This window comes from Dipodomys merriami, unplaced genomic scaffold (assembly GCF_024711535.1).
Source record: "Dipodomys merriami isolate MVZ:Mamm:240054 unplaced genomic scaffold, mDipMer1.0.p SCAF_154, whole genome shotgun sequence".
NCBI lineage: Eukaryota > Metazoa > Chordata > Mammalia > Rodentia > Heteromyidae > Dipodomys > Dipodomys merriami.
Genome location: NW_027202871.1, coordinates 1,904,155 through 1,918,860, shown reverse-complemented (window position 1 = coordinate 1,918,860; position 14,706 = coordinate 1,904,155). Strand labels below are relative to the sequence as shown.

The 14,706-nt window shown below is 40.1% G+C and overlaps 1 protein-coding gene across 1 annotated transcript in view; it reads left to right on the top strand.

Annotated features, from left to right (window-relative positions):
- The window catches only part of Rsrc1 (arginine and serine rich coiled-coil 1), a 252,904-nt gene that overhangs the window by 3,075 nt on the left and 235,123 nt on the right, over positions 1 to 14,706 (top strand). The window contains exons 3-4 of the mRNA XM_070022829.1: positions 8,039 to 8,241; positions 9,185 to 9,310. Coding sequence (XP_069878930.1) covers positions 8,039 to 8,241; positions 9,185 to 9,310 — 329 coding nt within the window. The remainder of the gene's footprint in view (positions 1 to 8,038; positions 8,242 to 9,184; positions 9,311 to 14,706) is intronic.

Below are 14,706 nucleotides of genomic sequence, written 5' to 3'. Positions count from 1 at the left end.
TCCAACTTATTTCATTGCTTTTCTGAAAAAGATAGCTATTTCTGTGTCCTTGTTAATAAGCAGATGAAGGAGGGGCTTACACAGGCCTGCCACATTTTGGCCTCACATTTTCAATCAGCCTTCAATTTAGGATAAGTTATTTGTAAATGATTGTAGTCCTTACCTGATGTGGCTGGGGTTCTGTTTTGGGCATAGCTGACTGAGATTTGCAAAGGTGAAGCTACAGTCAGGAAGAGCTAGAGAAAACGAAAAGCCTTGTGGGGTCTTGGAGTTGCAGTGGATTAAAGTTGTCAGCTTGTGGAACTGATATACATCAGCAGTGAATCTGCTATTGTTTTTTGTCATAAGAAAAGAGCTACTCATCAGCGTGTGTTTCCATGAGTGTGTCCTCACTAGGAGGTGACTTGAATGAGCAAGTGTTACTCACTTATTATGACATTTTGGAAAGCTAAGAGAGAGTGAGTATACGTTTAAGGTAGTCAGACTCGGGAAGACCATTTTGGGGTCTGCCTCTGATTTGTTTTTAGCAAAATAAAGTAGGCTAAAGTGTATGGTTCATTACTTTTTCTTACTGAGTTTCACTGAGTTTCACCATACCTCAGTGTGATTTTTCTAAAATGTATCTTTTTAATAGGTTTTCATCTTCTTTAAAAAAATGTGTGACTGTCCTAAGACTTGAACTCAGGGACTGAGTTCTGTCCCTAAGCCTTCTGCTTAAGGCTAGTGCTCAACCACTTGAGCTATAGTTCATTGCTGTCTCTTTTTTTGTGGTTAATTGGAGATAAGAGTCTCATGGTCTTTCTTGCCTAGGCTGGCTCTGTAGCAAGCTCCTTTGTAGCAAGGATTACAAGTATGAGCCACCAGCGCTTGGCTTTTCATCCATTTTTTTACTTGCTTCCTCTAAGGAAGGATTTTTCTATCTTTCATTAGCTACTCTGGGTTGAAAGTTAGCAATCTACTACTATGGATAGTTATGCCATTTGTAAGTAGAACAAGGAAAAACATTTGGTGAGTTGAATTTGGACCTTGTGCTTACTGCTTGAGACACATCTCAAGTCCTTTTTACTTACTGTTATATTTTTAGATATGATTTCAAGTTACTTGCCCATGAATAGGTCTGACAATGATCTTCTTACCTGTATACCTACCTTCCTACCTCTTGTGTACATGGGATTACAGGTGTGAACCATGGCAGTAACTTTTTGTTGGGGCTGGGCTCAAACCCTATTCCTTCTTTATTTTTATTTTTATTTTTATTTTGGGTCTGGTTGTGGGGCCTGAACTCTGGGCCTGGGCGCTGTCCCTCAGCTCTTCAGCTCAAGGCTAGCGCTCTACCACTTGAGTCACAGCGCCACTTCTGGCTTTTTTCTTTTTGCTTATGTGGTGCTGAGGAATCGAACACAGGGCCTCATGCATGCAAGGCAAGCACTCTACCACTGAGCTACCTTCCCAGCCCCCTATTCCTTCTTATTTCTACTTCTTAGTAACTGCAATTATAGGTGTGAGCTGCTATGCCTATTTACAACAGAGAGTAAGTTATAGCCACCTTTTCCTGTTCTGTTTTGGTCATCTACAGGATACTAAGTAGCTGGTAGCCAGTATCTCTTTTCTAGGTGTTTAGGCCTTTCACAGAGAATGACTACGCAAGGTATAAGTGGAGAATGTGGACGACTGCAGGGAACTTAGAAAAGCATGTATCTCACACTTTTTTAGTTATAGGATTTCTTTGCATCCTTAAAAGGACTTCCAAGACCTTTTATTTATTTGTGTTATGTGTATATTTATTGTACTAGTAATTAAAACAAAATTTTGAAATATTTATAAATTCATTTACAAACAATAATAGGCCCATTATACAGCAACACAAATAACATTTAACATGAAAAGTAGCTATCTTTTTTGAAAGAAAACAATGTCTTTATTTGATCATCTTCTTACATGTATTTGAGGATATTAAATTATTTTTGTTCTTTTCCTTTTTGCCCAAGTTTCACTTAAAATTCAGTTACACAGATGATTTTTCTTTTTTTTCGGGTTTGGTCGTAGGGCCTGAACTCTGGGCCTGGGTGCTATCCCTCAGCTCTTCAGCTCAAGGCTAGCGCTCTACCACTTGAGCCACAGTGCCACTTCCGGCTTTTTTCTTTTTGCTTATGTGGTGCTGGGGAATCGAACCCAGGGCCTCATGCATGCAAGGCAAGCGCTCTACCACTGAGCCACCTTCTCAGCCCCCACAGATGATTTTTCTACAGTCAGCTATCATTCTTCAATATAAAACAGAATGTGTATATTCCCATCATAAACAAGTTATACTATATGTACATATGTACACATGGATTAAAATGATTTTTTAAAGCTAGGCGCTCATGGCTCATGTCTGTAATCATAGGTTCTCAGGAGGCTAAGATTTGAGGATCATGGTTGGAAGCCAGTCCTGGCAGGAACAGCCATGAGATTCCAGTTAACCAGGAAGAAGTCAGAAGTGGAGCTATGGTTCAAGTGGCAGAGTGCCACCCTTAAGGACAGCATCCAAGCACTGAGTTCAAGCACTAGTTCCAGCACAGTTTTTTTTTTTTTTTTATGGTGTTGGGGATGGAACCAGATCCTGTTCATGATTGGCAAGTGTTCTAACATGGGCTGTATCTCCATCCCTGTCCAGAACATTCTGCCTTTTTATTTTTAAGGACTTGCTGTGGCAGTAAAGAATGCTGTGTCTCTGCCTTGGCTTATGTTGAGGTGTTGGCAGTTTTGCAGTTCAGAAGTTAACAGTGTGAGTAGATAAGTATTTTAGTGTTGTAATGGAAATCATTTTGACCCCTTAGATCCCCTGGTGAAATTGTTGTAACTGGACAGGAAGCTCCCTGAGGACTGTGGGTCTTGTTTCCTGGTGTATATCCATCCACTGGCTCTGCCCCAAGCCTCTTCTCTATCTGGGCTCTGTGTTGCTTTACCTCCCTTTTGATGCAGCAGCTTAGTAACTTCTTGAAGAAGGGCAAATGTAAGGCATAATTTTAAAACCTACTTCTAAAAATGTCTGTATTCTAATTTGAAACATGACCAGTGATCTGGCTGGATAAAGTGTTTAGATTGAAATTAATTTTCCCTTAGAATTTTGAAAATTAGCGTCCATTGTATTCTGTTTTGTTGAAAACCCTGTACTTTCCCAGATTTTTCTCTTGAAGTTTCCTATATTGGGGATGGAACCCAGGGCATGGTACATGTTGTGCAAGTGCTTTCTCACTGAGCCTTGGTTTCTAGATTTTTTAAATGAGATTTGACTAGCTTTAAAAGAAAAGAAAAGAAAAAAACAAAACAGTATCTGGGGCTGGGAAGGTGGCTCAGTGGTAGAGTGCTTGCCTCATATGTATGAGGCCCTGGGTTTGATTCCTAAGCCCACATAAGCAGAAAAAGCCTGAAGTAGTGCTGTGGCTCAAGTGGTAAAGTGCTTGCCTTGAGCTGAAGAGCTGAGGGACAGCGCCCAGGCCCAGAGTTCAGGCCCCACGGCAAAAAAAAAAAAAAAAAAAAATCAGTATCCCAGGGACTTAGATCTGTACATCCTTTCAGCTTTAGAAAGTCTTTGGATTTAATTTTCCCCTTGTTTCTTTTTTTGTTCCTTTTTAGTGAACTGCATATTAATTGAATATTGAACTTCCTGGATTAATCTTTCACTCTTTTTCTTAAGTGTTTGTGTCCTTTTACCTTCTGTGAGATTTTGATCTCTTCCAACCCTATCATATTTTAAAAAAATGGTGTTTATCATTTGTTTAGATGAATAATATTCTCTGAGAGTTCTCCTGTTTGTCTTTATCAGATCATCTTCTTATACATGCTTGAGGGTATTAAATTATTTTTGCTCTTAAGGTGTTTTCTGTTTACTATGAGTTGGTTTCTTTCTGTTTATTTTTTACTTTTTGGTGCTAGTTACTGAACCTGGGGTCTCACATATACTGCAGTCTACCACTGAGCTACTCTTAGACCTTGTCTTCTACTGCAGACGCTTTTATCATGTGTTCCATTACCTTTTATTAGACTTTCACAGAAAAGTTCACACAAAAGCTGGGTGCCAGTGGCTCCTTCTCATAATTCTAAGAAAAAGCCAAAACAGTGCTGTGGCTCAAGTGATAGAGTTCTAGTTTTGAGCAAAAAAGCTCAGGTACAGTGCCCAGGCTCCAGGACTAGCACATACACACAAAAAAGTTAACAGGAAAGAAGAGTTTATGGGAAAGTGTTCACTCTGTTTAGGTTCAAACTTGTTACCTGACAGCTACATTGCAGTATTGATTGGAGGCTTGATGTTTTCTTCTTTTTTTAAATTAATTTATTTTTTTATTGTGAAAATACTGTACAGAGGAGTTACAATTACATGGGCAAGATAATGAGAACATTTCTTATCAAGCATTGTGGCCTCCTCCTTTGTTTCCCCTTCCCATCCCTTCCCATCCTCCCCCCTCACCCAATCTTCCCTGCCCCCCCATCCTCCCCGCCCCCCCCACGAAAGTTGTAAAGTTCGTTTTTGTCATAACGACTTGTACATCTCATTGTTGCGATGGGTCCACCTGTATCCCTATTTAAACGATTTGTTTTTCCCCTTCCCCTCCACAAATTATACCGACATCAAGTACAGTAAAAGCATGGGTTATACTGTGGGGGAGGGACATACAAAGCAACAAAGAAATAATCTTATAAATGTGTTAGAAACAATCGCATGAAAGAAAAGAAAACATTTGAATAAATATCTTAGGGTTCATTTTCCTAACATCAACTTATCTGACCTTTTCTGCTTGACTCAGACATATACTAGATATTGCAAATAAGGGAAACCATGGGACCTATGTTTCTTTGGGCCTGGCTTACTTCACTTAATATAATTTTTTCCAAGGCTTGATGTTTTCTAAAGCAAATCCTCACACGTACACACATACATATCTTTAATCTGGTACTTTTAAAATCTGATATCCTTAATAACATCCACATTCTGATATCCTTAATAACATACTATTTGGTTTTTACAGCGAAGACTCTTCCAATTTACTTCCTAAAATATAGCCTTGACTTCAGAATTCTTGTATGGAGACATATAGATCCAGTTTATATGATTAGATTGTAGACTTTTACTTGATCCCTTTCACTTTAGTTTGGCATCACAATGACCCCTCCACCCGCCCCACCTTTTTTTTTTTTTTTTAAAGTGAGCCCTGGCCCTGTTACTGCATTGATTTCCTAGGCCCCAGCTCAAATAGACATCCTCTCCTGCTAGGACTGGGGAGAGGGTCACAGGCCTGGAGGATGGGGAAGGAGCTGCCACTCCCTTCAGTCAATTCAGGCCTGAGCCTCCAGCCTCACCAGGAGGCCCCCTTTCTCTACCCCCCTCCCTTACAGGGCAACCCTTCTCCCCCTCCCCCATCATCCTCACCGTGTGCCTCCTGCCTCACTGCCTGATGAGAATAGGCTTTTCTCTAGCTGGAACTTTCTGTAGTTACTTGCTAGTCAACATTCTTAGCTCTAAATTCTCCATCTGTTTTTCATTTGCTAAAAATTTGTTGACATGTCTTGTCTACTGTGCTTTCTTTCTCTTGTAGTCTCTTTATCCTTGTGAATTTATACTTATTTATTCCTTTCATCTTATTTCAAAAATTTTAGAATAAAATGACATAATGAAAAGTCATCTTCATTTAAATGGTTATTTGTAAGTAAAGAACATCTGTAATTTAGGGAAAAAAAAACAACAAATTTTGTTCAAGGCTAGTGCCCTACAACTTTGAGCTACACCTCCACTTCTGGTTTTCTGGTGGTTAATTGGAGATAAGAATCTCATGGACTTTCCTGCCTTGGCTGGTTTTGAACCACCATCCTCAGATCTCAGTTTCGTGAGTAACTGGGTTTACAGGCATGAGCCATCAGTGCCCGGTTATAAGATTGTTTTTTTCTTTTTTCTTCTTTTTTTTTTTTTTTTTGTCAGTTGTGGGGCTTGAACTCTGGCCCTAGGCACTGTCTCTGAGCTCTTCAGCTCAAGGCTAGTGCTCCTACCACTTAAGCCACAGTGCCACTTCTGACTTTTTCTGTTTATGTGGTGCTCAAGAATCGAACCCAGGGCCTCATGCATCGAGGCAAGCTCTCTACCGCTGAGCCACCTTCCCAGCCTACAAGATTGTTTTTAACATCCAGTTGTGAACATATTCCTTAATGGATATATAATAGCTATCTACATGGATAATGTAGATAGGGTCAAATATATGTAGATATGTACTTTATGTATGTATAGATATATCTTGTATATAAGTATAAATTCACAATTATTTTAAAGTTGTGCACAATCATAATGATCTTTTCAGTATTCAATTTGCATGTTGGTGATTTATTGAAAGCCTGAACTCTAAGTCTTCCCAATGCTTTGTTAAATTTTAAATTTGTAAAATGTTAGGTGAATTGCTTGGTGTGTCTGGGTCCAGGTGAGGTGCTTGAGGTTTTGAGTTAGTCCTGTGAGCTGCTTTCACTAATTTGGCATCAGAATTGGGGAGGTCCTTGCTCACCAAATAATTCTGGAAACAAAGCAGTAATTTACTGTGTTACTTTGTAGATAGTAATGATGTGAGAAAGATGTGAACTTTTATTTATTTGGTATAAAGTATTACTTGGGATGATTCCTGCTTTTTTGTGACTAGAAGATAGCTAGTAACTTTTAACTGAAAAGCTAGTACATGAGAATCTAAAGGTTGACTTTAAGGTAAGACAGGTGAACTAATTAGCTAAGTTTTTTCTAAATATAAAAATCTAACATTCTATTTCTGTCTTTTTAATAGTAGACAAACTAACATTGTTAACTGTATAGAAGTAGTTTTTCGAAACAAAATATGAAAACTTTATATGTATTATGAAAAATTTTGCATAGGTACAAGCAAGATATAAAGAACACCAGTTCCTATGACTGCATCAGCTGTGGTCTTTTCCTTAACTTCTTGTCTCCCCTCCTCAATTTTTTTTTTTTTTTTTTGTTGGTCATGGGGGCTTAACTTTGGGCCTGGGTGCTTTCCCTCAACTCTTCAGCTCAAGACTAGCACTCTACCACTTGAGCTACAGCGCCACTTCTGGCTTTTTTCTGCTTATGTGGTGCTGAGCAATCAAACCGAGGACCTCATACATGTGAGGCAAGCACTCTGCCACTAGGCCAACTTCCCAGCCTCCCCATGTTTTCTTTTATGGTCGGTCTTGGGTCTTGAACTTTGGGTGCTGTCCCTCAGCTCTTCAGCTCAAGGCTAGCACTTCACTGCTTGAGCCACAGCACCACTTCTGGCTTTTTCTGTTTATGTGGTGCTGAGGAATTGAACCCAGGACCTCATGTATGTAAGGCAAGCACTCTACCACTGAGCCACCTTCCCAGCTGCCCCCCCCCCAAATTTATAAATGAAATGATTATATGCATTTAATTTGTACTTAGTTGACATCTTAAATTCATTTCTAAATTTGGAATTCTTGGTTTGAAAATTATTCTAAAATAATAAAATATCTTTTGTCTTAACGAAATGTAAAAATCAAGGAATAGATGGTTGATTACTAAAAAGGATATCATGTAATTAATAAAAAATTGACTTAAGATACAGAAAATTGATACAGTGAAATGTTTTCAGGGCTGACTCCCTTGAGACAATTGAAAAATTTGGTACAGATTATTTAAAAATTGAAAAAAAATTCATTGCTATCCTGGAAACTTGTATTAGAAATATTTTTTATATCTTGTCAAAAAGCTAGGCTCATTGAAAATTTTGCTTTAAATATGTCTTTTAAATTTCCTACCAAGTAGCTGACTGTGGTGGTGGGTGCCTGCAGGAAAGCTGAGGCAGCGAATCCATCCATGGAGTTCCAGAGTTGCCACCAGCCTGGGTAGCACAGCAAGCCCTTACTTCAGCCTCCTCCTGCCCCACCCACATAGACATATTTTAATCAAAATCATCTCTATTACTCTCTCAATTTTTTTAAACAAGATCTCATAATTTAATTCTCTGTTAACTCAGTATGTTAGAAGTAATTTTTTTTTATTTTTAAGCTTATAGAAATGGGACGACGGTCATCAGACACTGAAGAAGAAAGCAGAAGCAAGAGAAAAAAGAAACACCGAAGACGGTCATCTTCAAGCAGTTCTTCCGATAGTAGAACGTATAGCCGAAAGAAAAGTGGGAGAAAGTCCAGGTCAAAGTCTAGGTCTTGGTCCAGAGATCTTCAGTCTCGTTCACATTCTTATGATAGAAGGTGATGTTCATAAATTTATCCAGTATAAGGATGACATCTTTTAGAGTTCATTTATTTTTGTCTTTTTAATTTTGTTAGAAAATTTTTTTTTTTTTCCAGCTGGGCACTGGTGGCTCACGCCTGTAATCCTAGCTACTCTGGAGACTGAGATCTCAGGATCACAGTTCAAAGCCAGCCTGGGCAGGAAAGTCTGTGAGACTCTAATCTCCAGTTAACCACCAGGAAACTGGAAATAGTTCTATGGTTCAAGTGATAGAGCACTCGCCTTGAGCTGAAGAGCTGAGGGACAATGCCCAGGCCCAGAGTTCAAGCCCCATGACTGACATTAAAAAAAAAAACAAGTTTTCTTTTACTAGTTATATGCTTCTGGCAGTTGAGTCCAGGTCTGGTTCTTGGGTCTTGCATCCTTTCTATCAAGTAGTTATAAACGGGTGTAGTTCTTTTGGCCTCTTACTTGATGACTTTGGGAAAGTTTGTGTAGCTCTTGTTAACTTGTAGCTGCCTCAGTCATGAATCATTCATCTGACAATGTAAGTGAGACATTAGTTATTCTGTTTGCTTCTAGAAAAGAATGGAGTATAGCAAACATGATGTGGTTTAGATTCTGGATTCTCTCTCTCTCTCTCTCTCTCTCTCTCTCTCTCTTTTTTGGTTGGTTGTGGAGCTTGAACTCTGGGCCTGAACACTGTCCCTCAGCTCTAAAGCTCAAGTCTAGTGCTCTACCACTTGAGCCACTCTGCCACTTCCAGTTTTCTGAGTGGTTTATTGGAGATAAGAGTTTCATTACCTTTCCTGCCTGGGCTGGCTTTGAACTGTGATCCTGAGATCTCAGTCTCCTGAGTAGCTAGGATTATAGGCATGTGCCACTGGCACCCAGCTTCTAGATTCTCTTTCATGCTCATAACACAAGCTTTTTACAGCAACTTTCTATATTTTGTTTCAGACGCAGGCACCGGTCAAGCAGCAGCTCGTCTTATGGCTCTAGAAGAAAACGAAGTCGAAGTCGTTCACGAGGTCGGGGCAAATCCTACAGACTTCAAAGGTCTAGGTCAAAAAGCAGAACAAGAAGGTATGCTCTTCAAGTTTTGTGCTAACAGCAGCGATAATCTCTCTTTTTTTTTTTAAATTTTAATTTTATTAGTGAACATACTGTACAGAGGAGTTACAATTACGTGGGCAGGATAATGCGTACATTTCTTACCAAGCACTGCAGCCTCCTCCTTTGTTTACCCTTCACATCCCAGCCTCCCCCCTCCCCCCCAATCCCAATCCTTCTCCTTCCCCCCCCCCCCCCCCACCCCGCACCAATGTTGTAAAGCTAGTTTTGGACATGACAACTTGTACTTCTCATTGTTGCAACTGGTCCACCTGTATCCTTAAACAACTGGTTCTTCCCCATCTCCTCCACAAGTTATACTGACATCAAATATAGTGAAAGCAGGGGTTATACTGTGGGGGAGGGATATACAAAGCAACAAAGAGATAATCTTATAAATGCGTTAGAAACACATGCATGAAAGAAAAAAACATTAAAATACACATCTAAGGGTTCAGGATAATCTCTTAACCACTGGATTCTGCAATTGCAACTGACCTCAACTGGCTATGCTGCTTATTTCACCTGGGGCTTGCCTGCAGTCGTAGTCATCTGATGGCTTGGCAGGCCCTACCTGGCCCAGTGTCACCTCCCTATCTGGTACTTGGCTCTGGCTGTTGGCTGAAGTCACACACAGGTTTCACATTGTTTAGTTGGCTAGATGGGACTTTTCTTCTAACTTTTTTTTTTCAGGGTGATCCTGCTTAGCCTTTTCATTTATGGCTGAGCAAGAAACTGACTGAAAGTGAGGGGCCCTAAGTTCAAGCCCCGAATCACACACACAAAAAAAAGCCAAATGCCAGTCAGTTCTGTATGGGCATCCTGTTTATTCCAAAGAAGTTCTGCTTGGTACTTCTGTTATAAATGGAGTTTTCTATACATGTACCATCTAAGAAGTTTTTGTTTTTTTATATGAACCCTGCAGGATTCATGTTATCCTGCTGTAGTACTCACTTCTTTTATTGTTCTAGTTACTTTTATCATGGATTCTCCAAGGTTTGTCCTTCTGTTGGCAAATAGCAATAGTTTTACTTCTTTTCTAATTCTCTTCTACCATTTGCTTTCTGGTATGTAATTTCCTTGCCTTGAACTCCAGTATAATGTTGAATTGCAGTGGAAATGATATACATCCTTGTCTTGTCCCTGATTTTATTGAAAATGCCTCTAGTGTTTCCCACTGGCTCTAAGATTAAAGTGCATATATTTTGTTGTGTTAAGAGAGGTTTCATCACTCCTATTACCCCCCAGAAATTGGTATTGGTATTGAATTTTGTTGAAGGCTTTGTCATCATCTGTGGACAGGATCATATGATTTTCTTCCTTGGATCTATTAAAGAGCTAATATTGCATTTCTGGAATATACCTCAGTTGTTCTTCTTTTCTTTTTTACTTTTAAATTTTTTTGTGTGTGTTTCTTTTCTCTCTCTCTTTTTCATTACAAAGGATTTAACTAAGGACTTCACACTTGCTAGACAAGCACTGTACCACTGAGCTATACATTCCAGTCCCACCTCAGTTGATCTTGATCCACTACTTTTTTTTTTTACTTTTACTCTTTAGTATCACTTGGGTTTGGTTTCTTTTTCTTTTTTTTTTAAATTTACTTTTATTGTCAAGGTGATGTATAGAGGGGTTACAGTTACATATGTAAGGTAGTGAGTACATTTCTTGTTGAACTGTTACCTCTTCCCTTATTTTTCTCTCATTCCCTCCCCCCCACGCCCCTTTCAAGTTGTACAGTTCATTTCAACCTATTGTTTTGTGAGTATCGCTATTGTGTTTGGGCTTTGTCTCACCATTTTGTTGTTCCCCTTCCCTTCCCTAATTCAGATAAATGTATATACAATACCCAGGGTACCAGAATCAAATACAGTGACAACAGGAGAGAAACCATAGGGAAAAAAACACAAAAAGAAAGAAGAAATCACATAGTACATTTAAAACATCAACAACAAAGAAAAACCTCTTATTTCTGAATTTTGGAGTTCATTTTGCTTAGCATCCATCATCATATAGGACTACTTTTTAATATTTGTTCACTTGCATAGTTGCAAACAATTTCCTTCCTATTCTTCCCTTTCCCTTTCCCTTTCCCTTTCCCTTTCTTTTGCCAGTACTGGGGCTTGAATTTAAGGCAAGGGCACTCTTGCTTAGCTTTTTAACTTAATATAGGCACTCTATCTCTTGAACCTCAGCTCCATTTCACTTCTGGTAGTTAAATGGAGATAAGAGTCTCATGGGCATTTCTTCTGCCTATAATACCTTTGAACTGTGGTCCTCAGATCTCAGCCTTCTGTGTAGATAGATTGCAAACATGAGCTGATAGTACCTGGCTAACAATCTGTTCGTTCGTTCCTTCCTTCTTTTCTTTTCCTTCCTTCCTTCCTTCCTTCCTTCCTTCCTTCCTTCCTTCCTTCCTTCCTTCCTTCCTTCCTTCCTTCCTTCCTTCCCTTCCTTCCTTCTTTCCCTTCCTTCCTTCCTTCCCTTCCTGCCTTCCTTCCCTTCCTGCCTTCCTTCCTTTCTCTTTCTTTTTTTTTTTTGGGGGGGGGGTCCAGTCGTGGGCCTGAACTCTGGGCCTGGGCGCTGTCCCTCAGCTCTTCAGCTCAAGGCTAGCACTCTACCACTTGAGCAACTGCGCCACTTCCGGCTTTTTTTCTTTTTGTTAGTGTGGTGCTGAGGGATCGAACCCAGGGCCTCATGCATGCAAGGCAAGCACTACCACTGAGCCACCTTCCCAGCCCCCCTTTCTCTTTCTTTTTGCCAGTCCTGGAGCTTGAACTCAGGGCCAGGACACTGTCCTTGAGGCTCTCTGTGCTCAAGGCTAGTAGTCTACCACTTGAGCCAAAGCGCCACTTCGGCTTCGGCTTTTTTCTGTTTATATGGTACTGAGGCTTCATGTATGCTAGCCAAGCACTCTACCATTAAGCTACATTCCCAGCCACAGTCTGTTTCTTGATACATTTTTTTTTTTTGGGTCCGGTCGTGGGGCCTGAACTGAACTCTGGGCCTGGGCGCTGTCCCTCAGCTCTTCAACTCAAGGCTAGTGCTCTACCACTTGAGCTACAGCGCCACTTCTGGCTTTTTTCTTATGTGGTGCTGAGGAATGGAACCCAGGGCCTCAGGCATACAAGGCAAGCGCTCTACCACTGAGCCAACTTCCCAGCCCGACATTATTTTCTTATGTGGTTTGGGATTATGTTACTATTTTTTTTTCTGGTCCTGGCCTGGGCTTGAACTCAGGGCCTTAGCACTGTCCATGAGCTTTTTTGTTCAAGGCTAATGTTCTCCCACTTGAGCCACAGTACCACTTCAGCTTTTTTTAATTGGAGATCAGAGTTGCATGGACTTTCCTACCCAGGCTGGTTTCAAACTGCCATCCTCAGATCTCAGCCTCCTAAGTAACTAGAATTATAGAAATGAGCCACCAGCACCTGGCTTGTTCACTAATTTTTAAAGATTAATACTCCTCCTTCCCCCATCTTGAGTACTTTAATGTTGCTTTTCATGTGTGATATTGGTCAGATATTTTCTTTTTTATACTACCTTCAATCACATTTATGTGTCAGCATTACCTTTGCTTCACAAAGAGAAATGGAAAGAAAGATTCTCTGCATTCTAAATGCTTTGGTACAGTTTGTGGACCATTGTGACCTTCTTGTCTTTGAGGTTTTGTTAGACTTAGGAAACCATCTGGGCTAGTGTTTTTTGATCAGTGATTTATACTAATTTGTAGTTTCTTCAACATAAATGGGTCAATTTGAATGCTCTGGGTTTTGTTGTTGTTGTTGTTGTTTATTTGTTTGTAGGTTGTGGGGCTTGACTCTGGGTCTGGGCCACAGTGCCACGTCCAGTTTTCTAGTGGTCAATTGGAAATAAGAGTCTCACTGACTTTCCTGCCCTGGCTGTCTTTGAACCACGATCCTCAGATCTCAGCCTCCTGAGTAGCTAGAATTATAGGTACAAGCCACTGGTGCCTGGCTGAATGCTCTGTTTTTCTTACAGATTTAATTTTGGTAAACACTTTTTGTCTGGTATATTATCCATTTTGTATAGATTTTGAAATTTACCCAAAGTCTGTACAGTATCCTCTAGTGATTTATAATTTGCCCCTCTATTGTTTCAGTGCTTATTTTTCTTTATGATTTCTTTTGTATATTTATAAATAAATAGCAAGCTAAACCAAAATAAAATACAAAACAACAATAAGAATAAAAAGTAGGGCTGGGAAGGTGGCTCAGTGGTAGAGTGCTTGCCCTGTATGCACGAGGCCCTGGGTTTGATTCCTCAGCATCACATAAACAGAAAAAGCCGGAAGTGGCTCTATGGCTCAAGTGGTAGAGCACTAGCCTTGAGCTGAAGAGCTAAGGGACATTGCCCAGACCCAGAGTTCAGGCCCGATGACTGACCAAAAAAAAAAAGAATAAAAAGTAACTGAGTACCGGTGGCTCACGCCTCTAATCCTAGCTACTCAGGAGGTTGAGGTCTGAAGATCACAGTTCACAGCCAGCCTGGGCAGGAAAACAGAAAAGTCGTGAGACTTTTTTTTTTTTTAAACTGTATTTCTTTTTCTTTTTTGGTATTGGGGATCGAACCCAGGACATTGCACTTGCTAGGCAAGCTCTTTGCCACTGAGCTACATCCTAGCTCTGTCATGGGAGTCTTTTTTTTTTTTTTCTTTTTGGTGGGTCGTGGGGTCTGAACTCTGGGCCTGGCCGCTGTCCCTCAGCTTTTCAACTGTAGACTAGGACTCTACCACTTGAGCCTCAGCCCCACTTCCGGTTTTTTCTGCTTATGTGGTTCTGAGGAATCCAACCAAGGGCCTCATGCTTGCAAGGCAAGCACTCTACCACTGAGCCATCTTCCAGCCCCCTGTCATGAGACTCTTATCGCCAGTTAATCACTAGAAAATAGGAAGTGGTGCTGTGGTTTAAAGTGGTAGAGTGCTAGCCTTGAGTGAAAGAGCTCAGGGACAGTCCCAAACCTTGAGTTCAAGCCCCAGGACAGAAAAAAAAAAAGGATATAAAGCAACAAATACGGTAGATAATAAAAAAATAGACAATCTAATTGAAGTCATTTTTTTTTAATTTAAAAGCTAACCTGCGTGCTAAATTAGAGAAAATAGAAAAGTTACTCCTAACTTTTCTCACTGAATTCCTGATTTCAAGCCCTTTAGAGGCAAACATGTTTTTTTCCTTTCATAGATTAATTTTCCTATAAATGAAGTCATACAGACATTTTATTTTTTTCATGAGACAGGCAGGGTCTTGCTGTAGCCCAAGCTGGTCTAAATTATAGACATGTCCCCTCACACTCAGCAAAATGTCCTTTTTTTGCTTATAGGTATCTCTTATTCACTAGCATAATTTTGA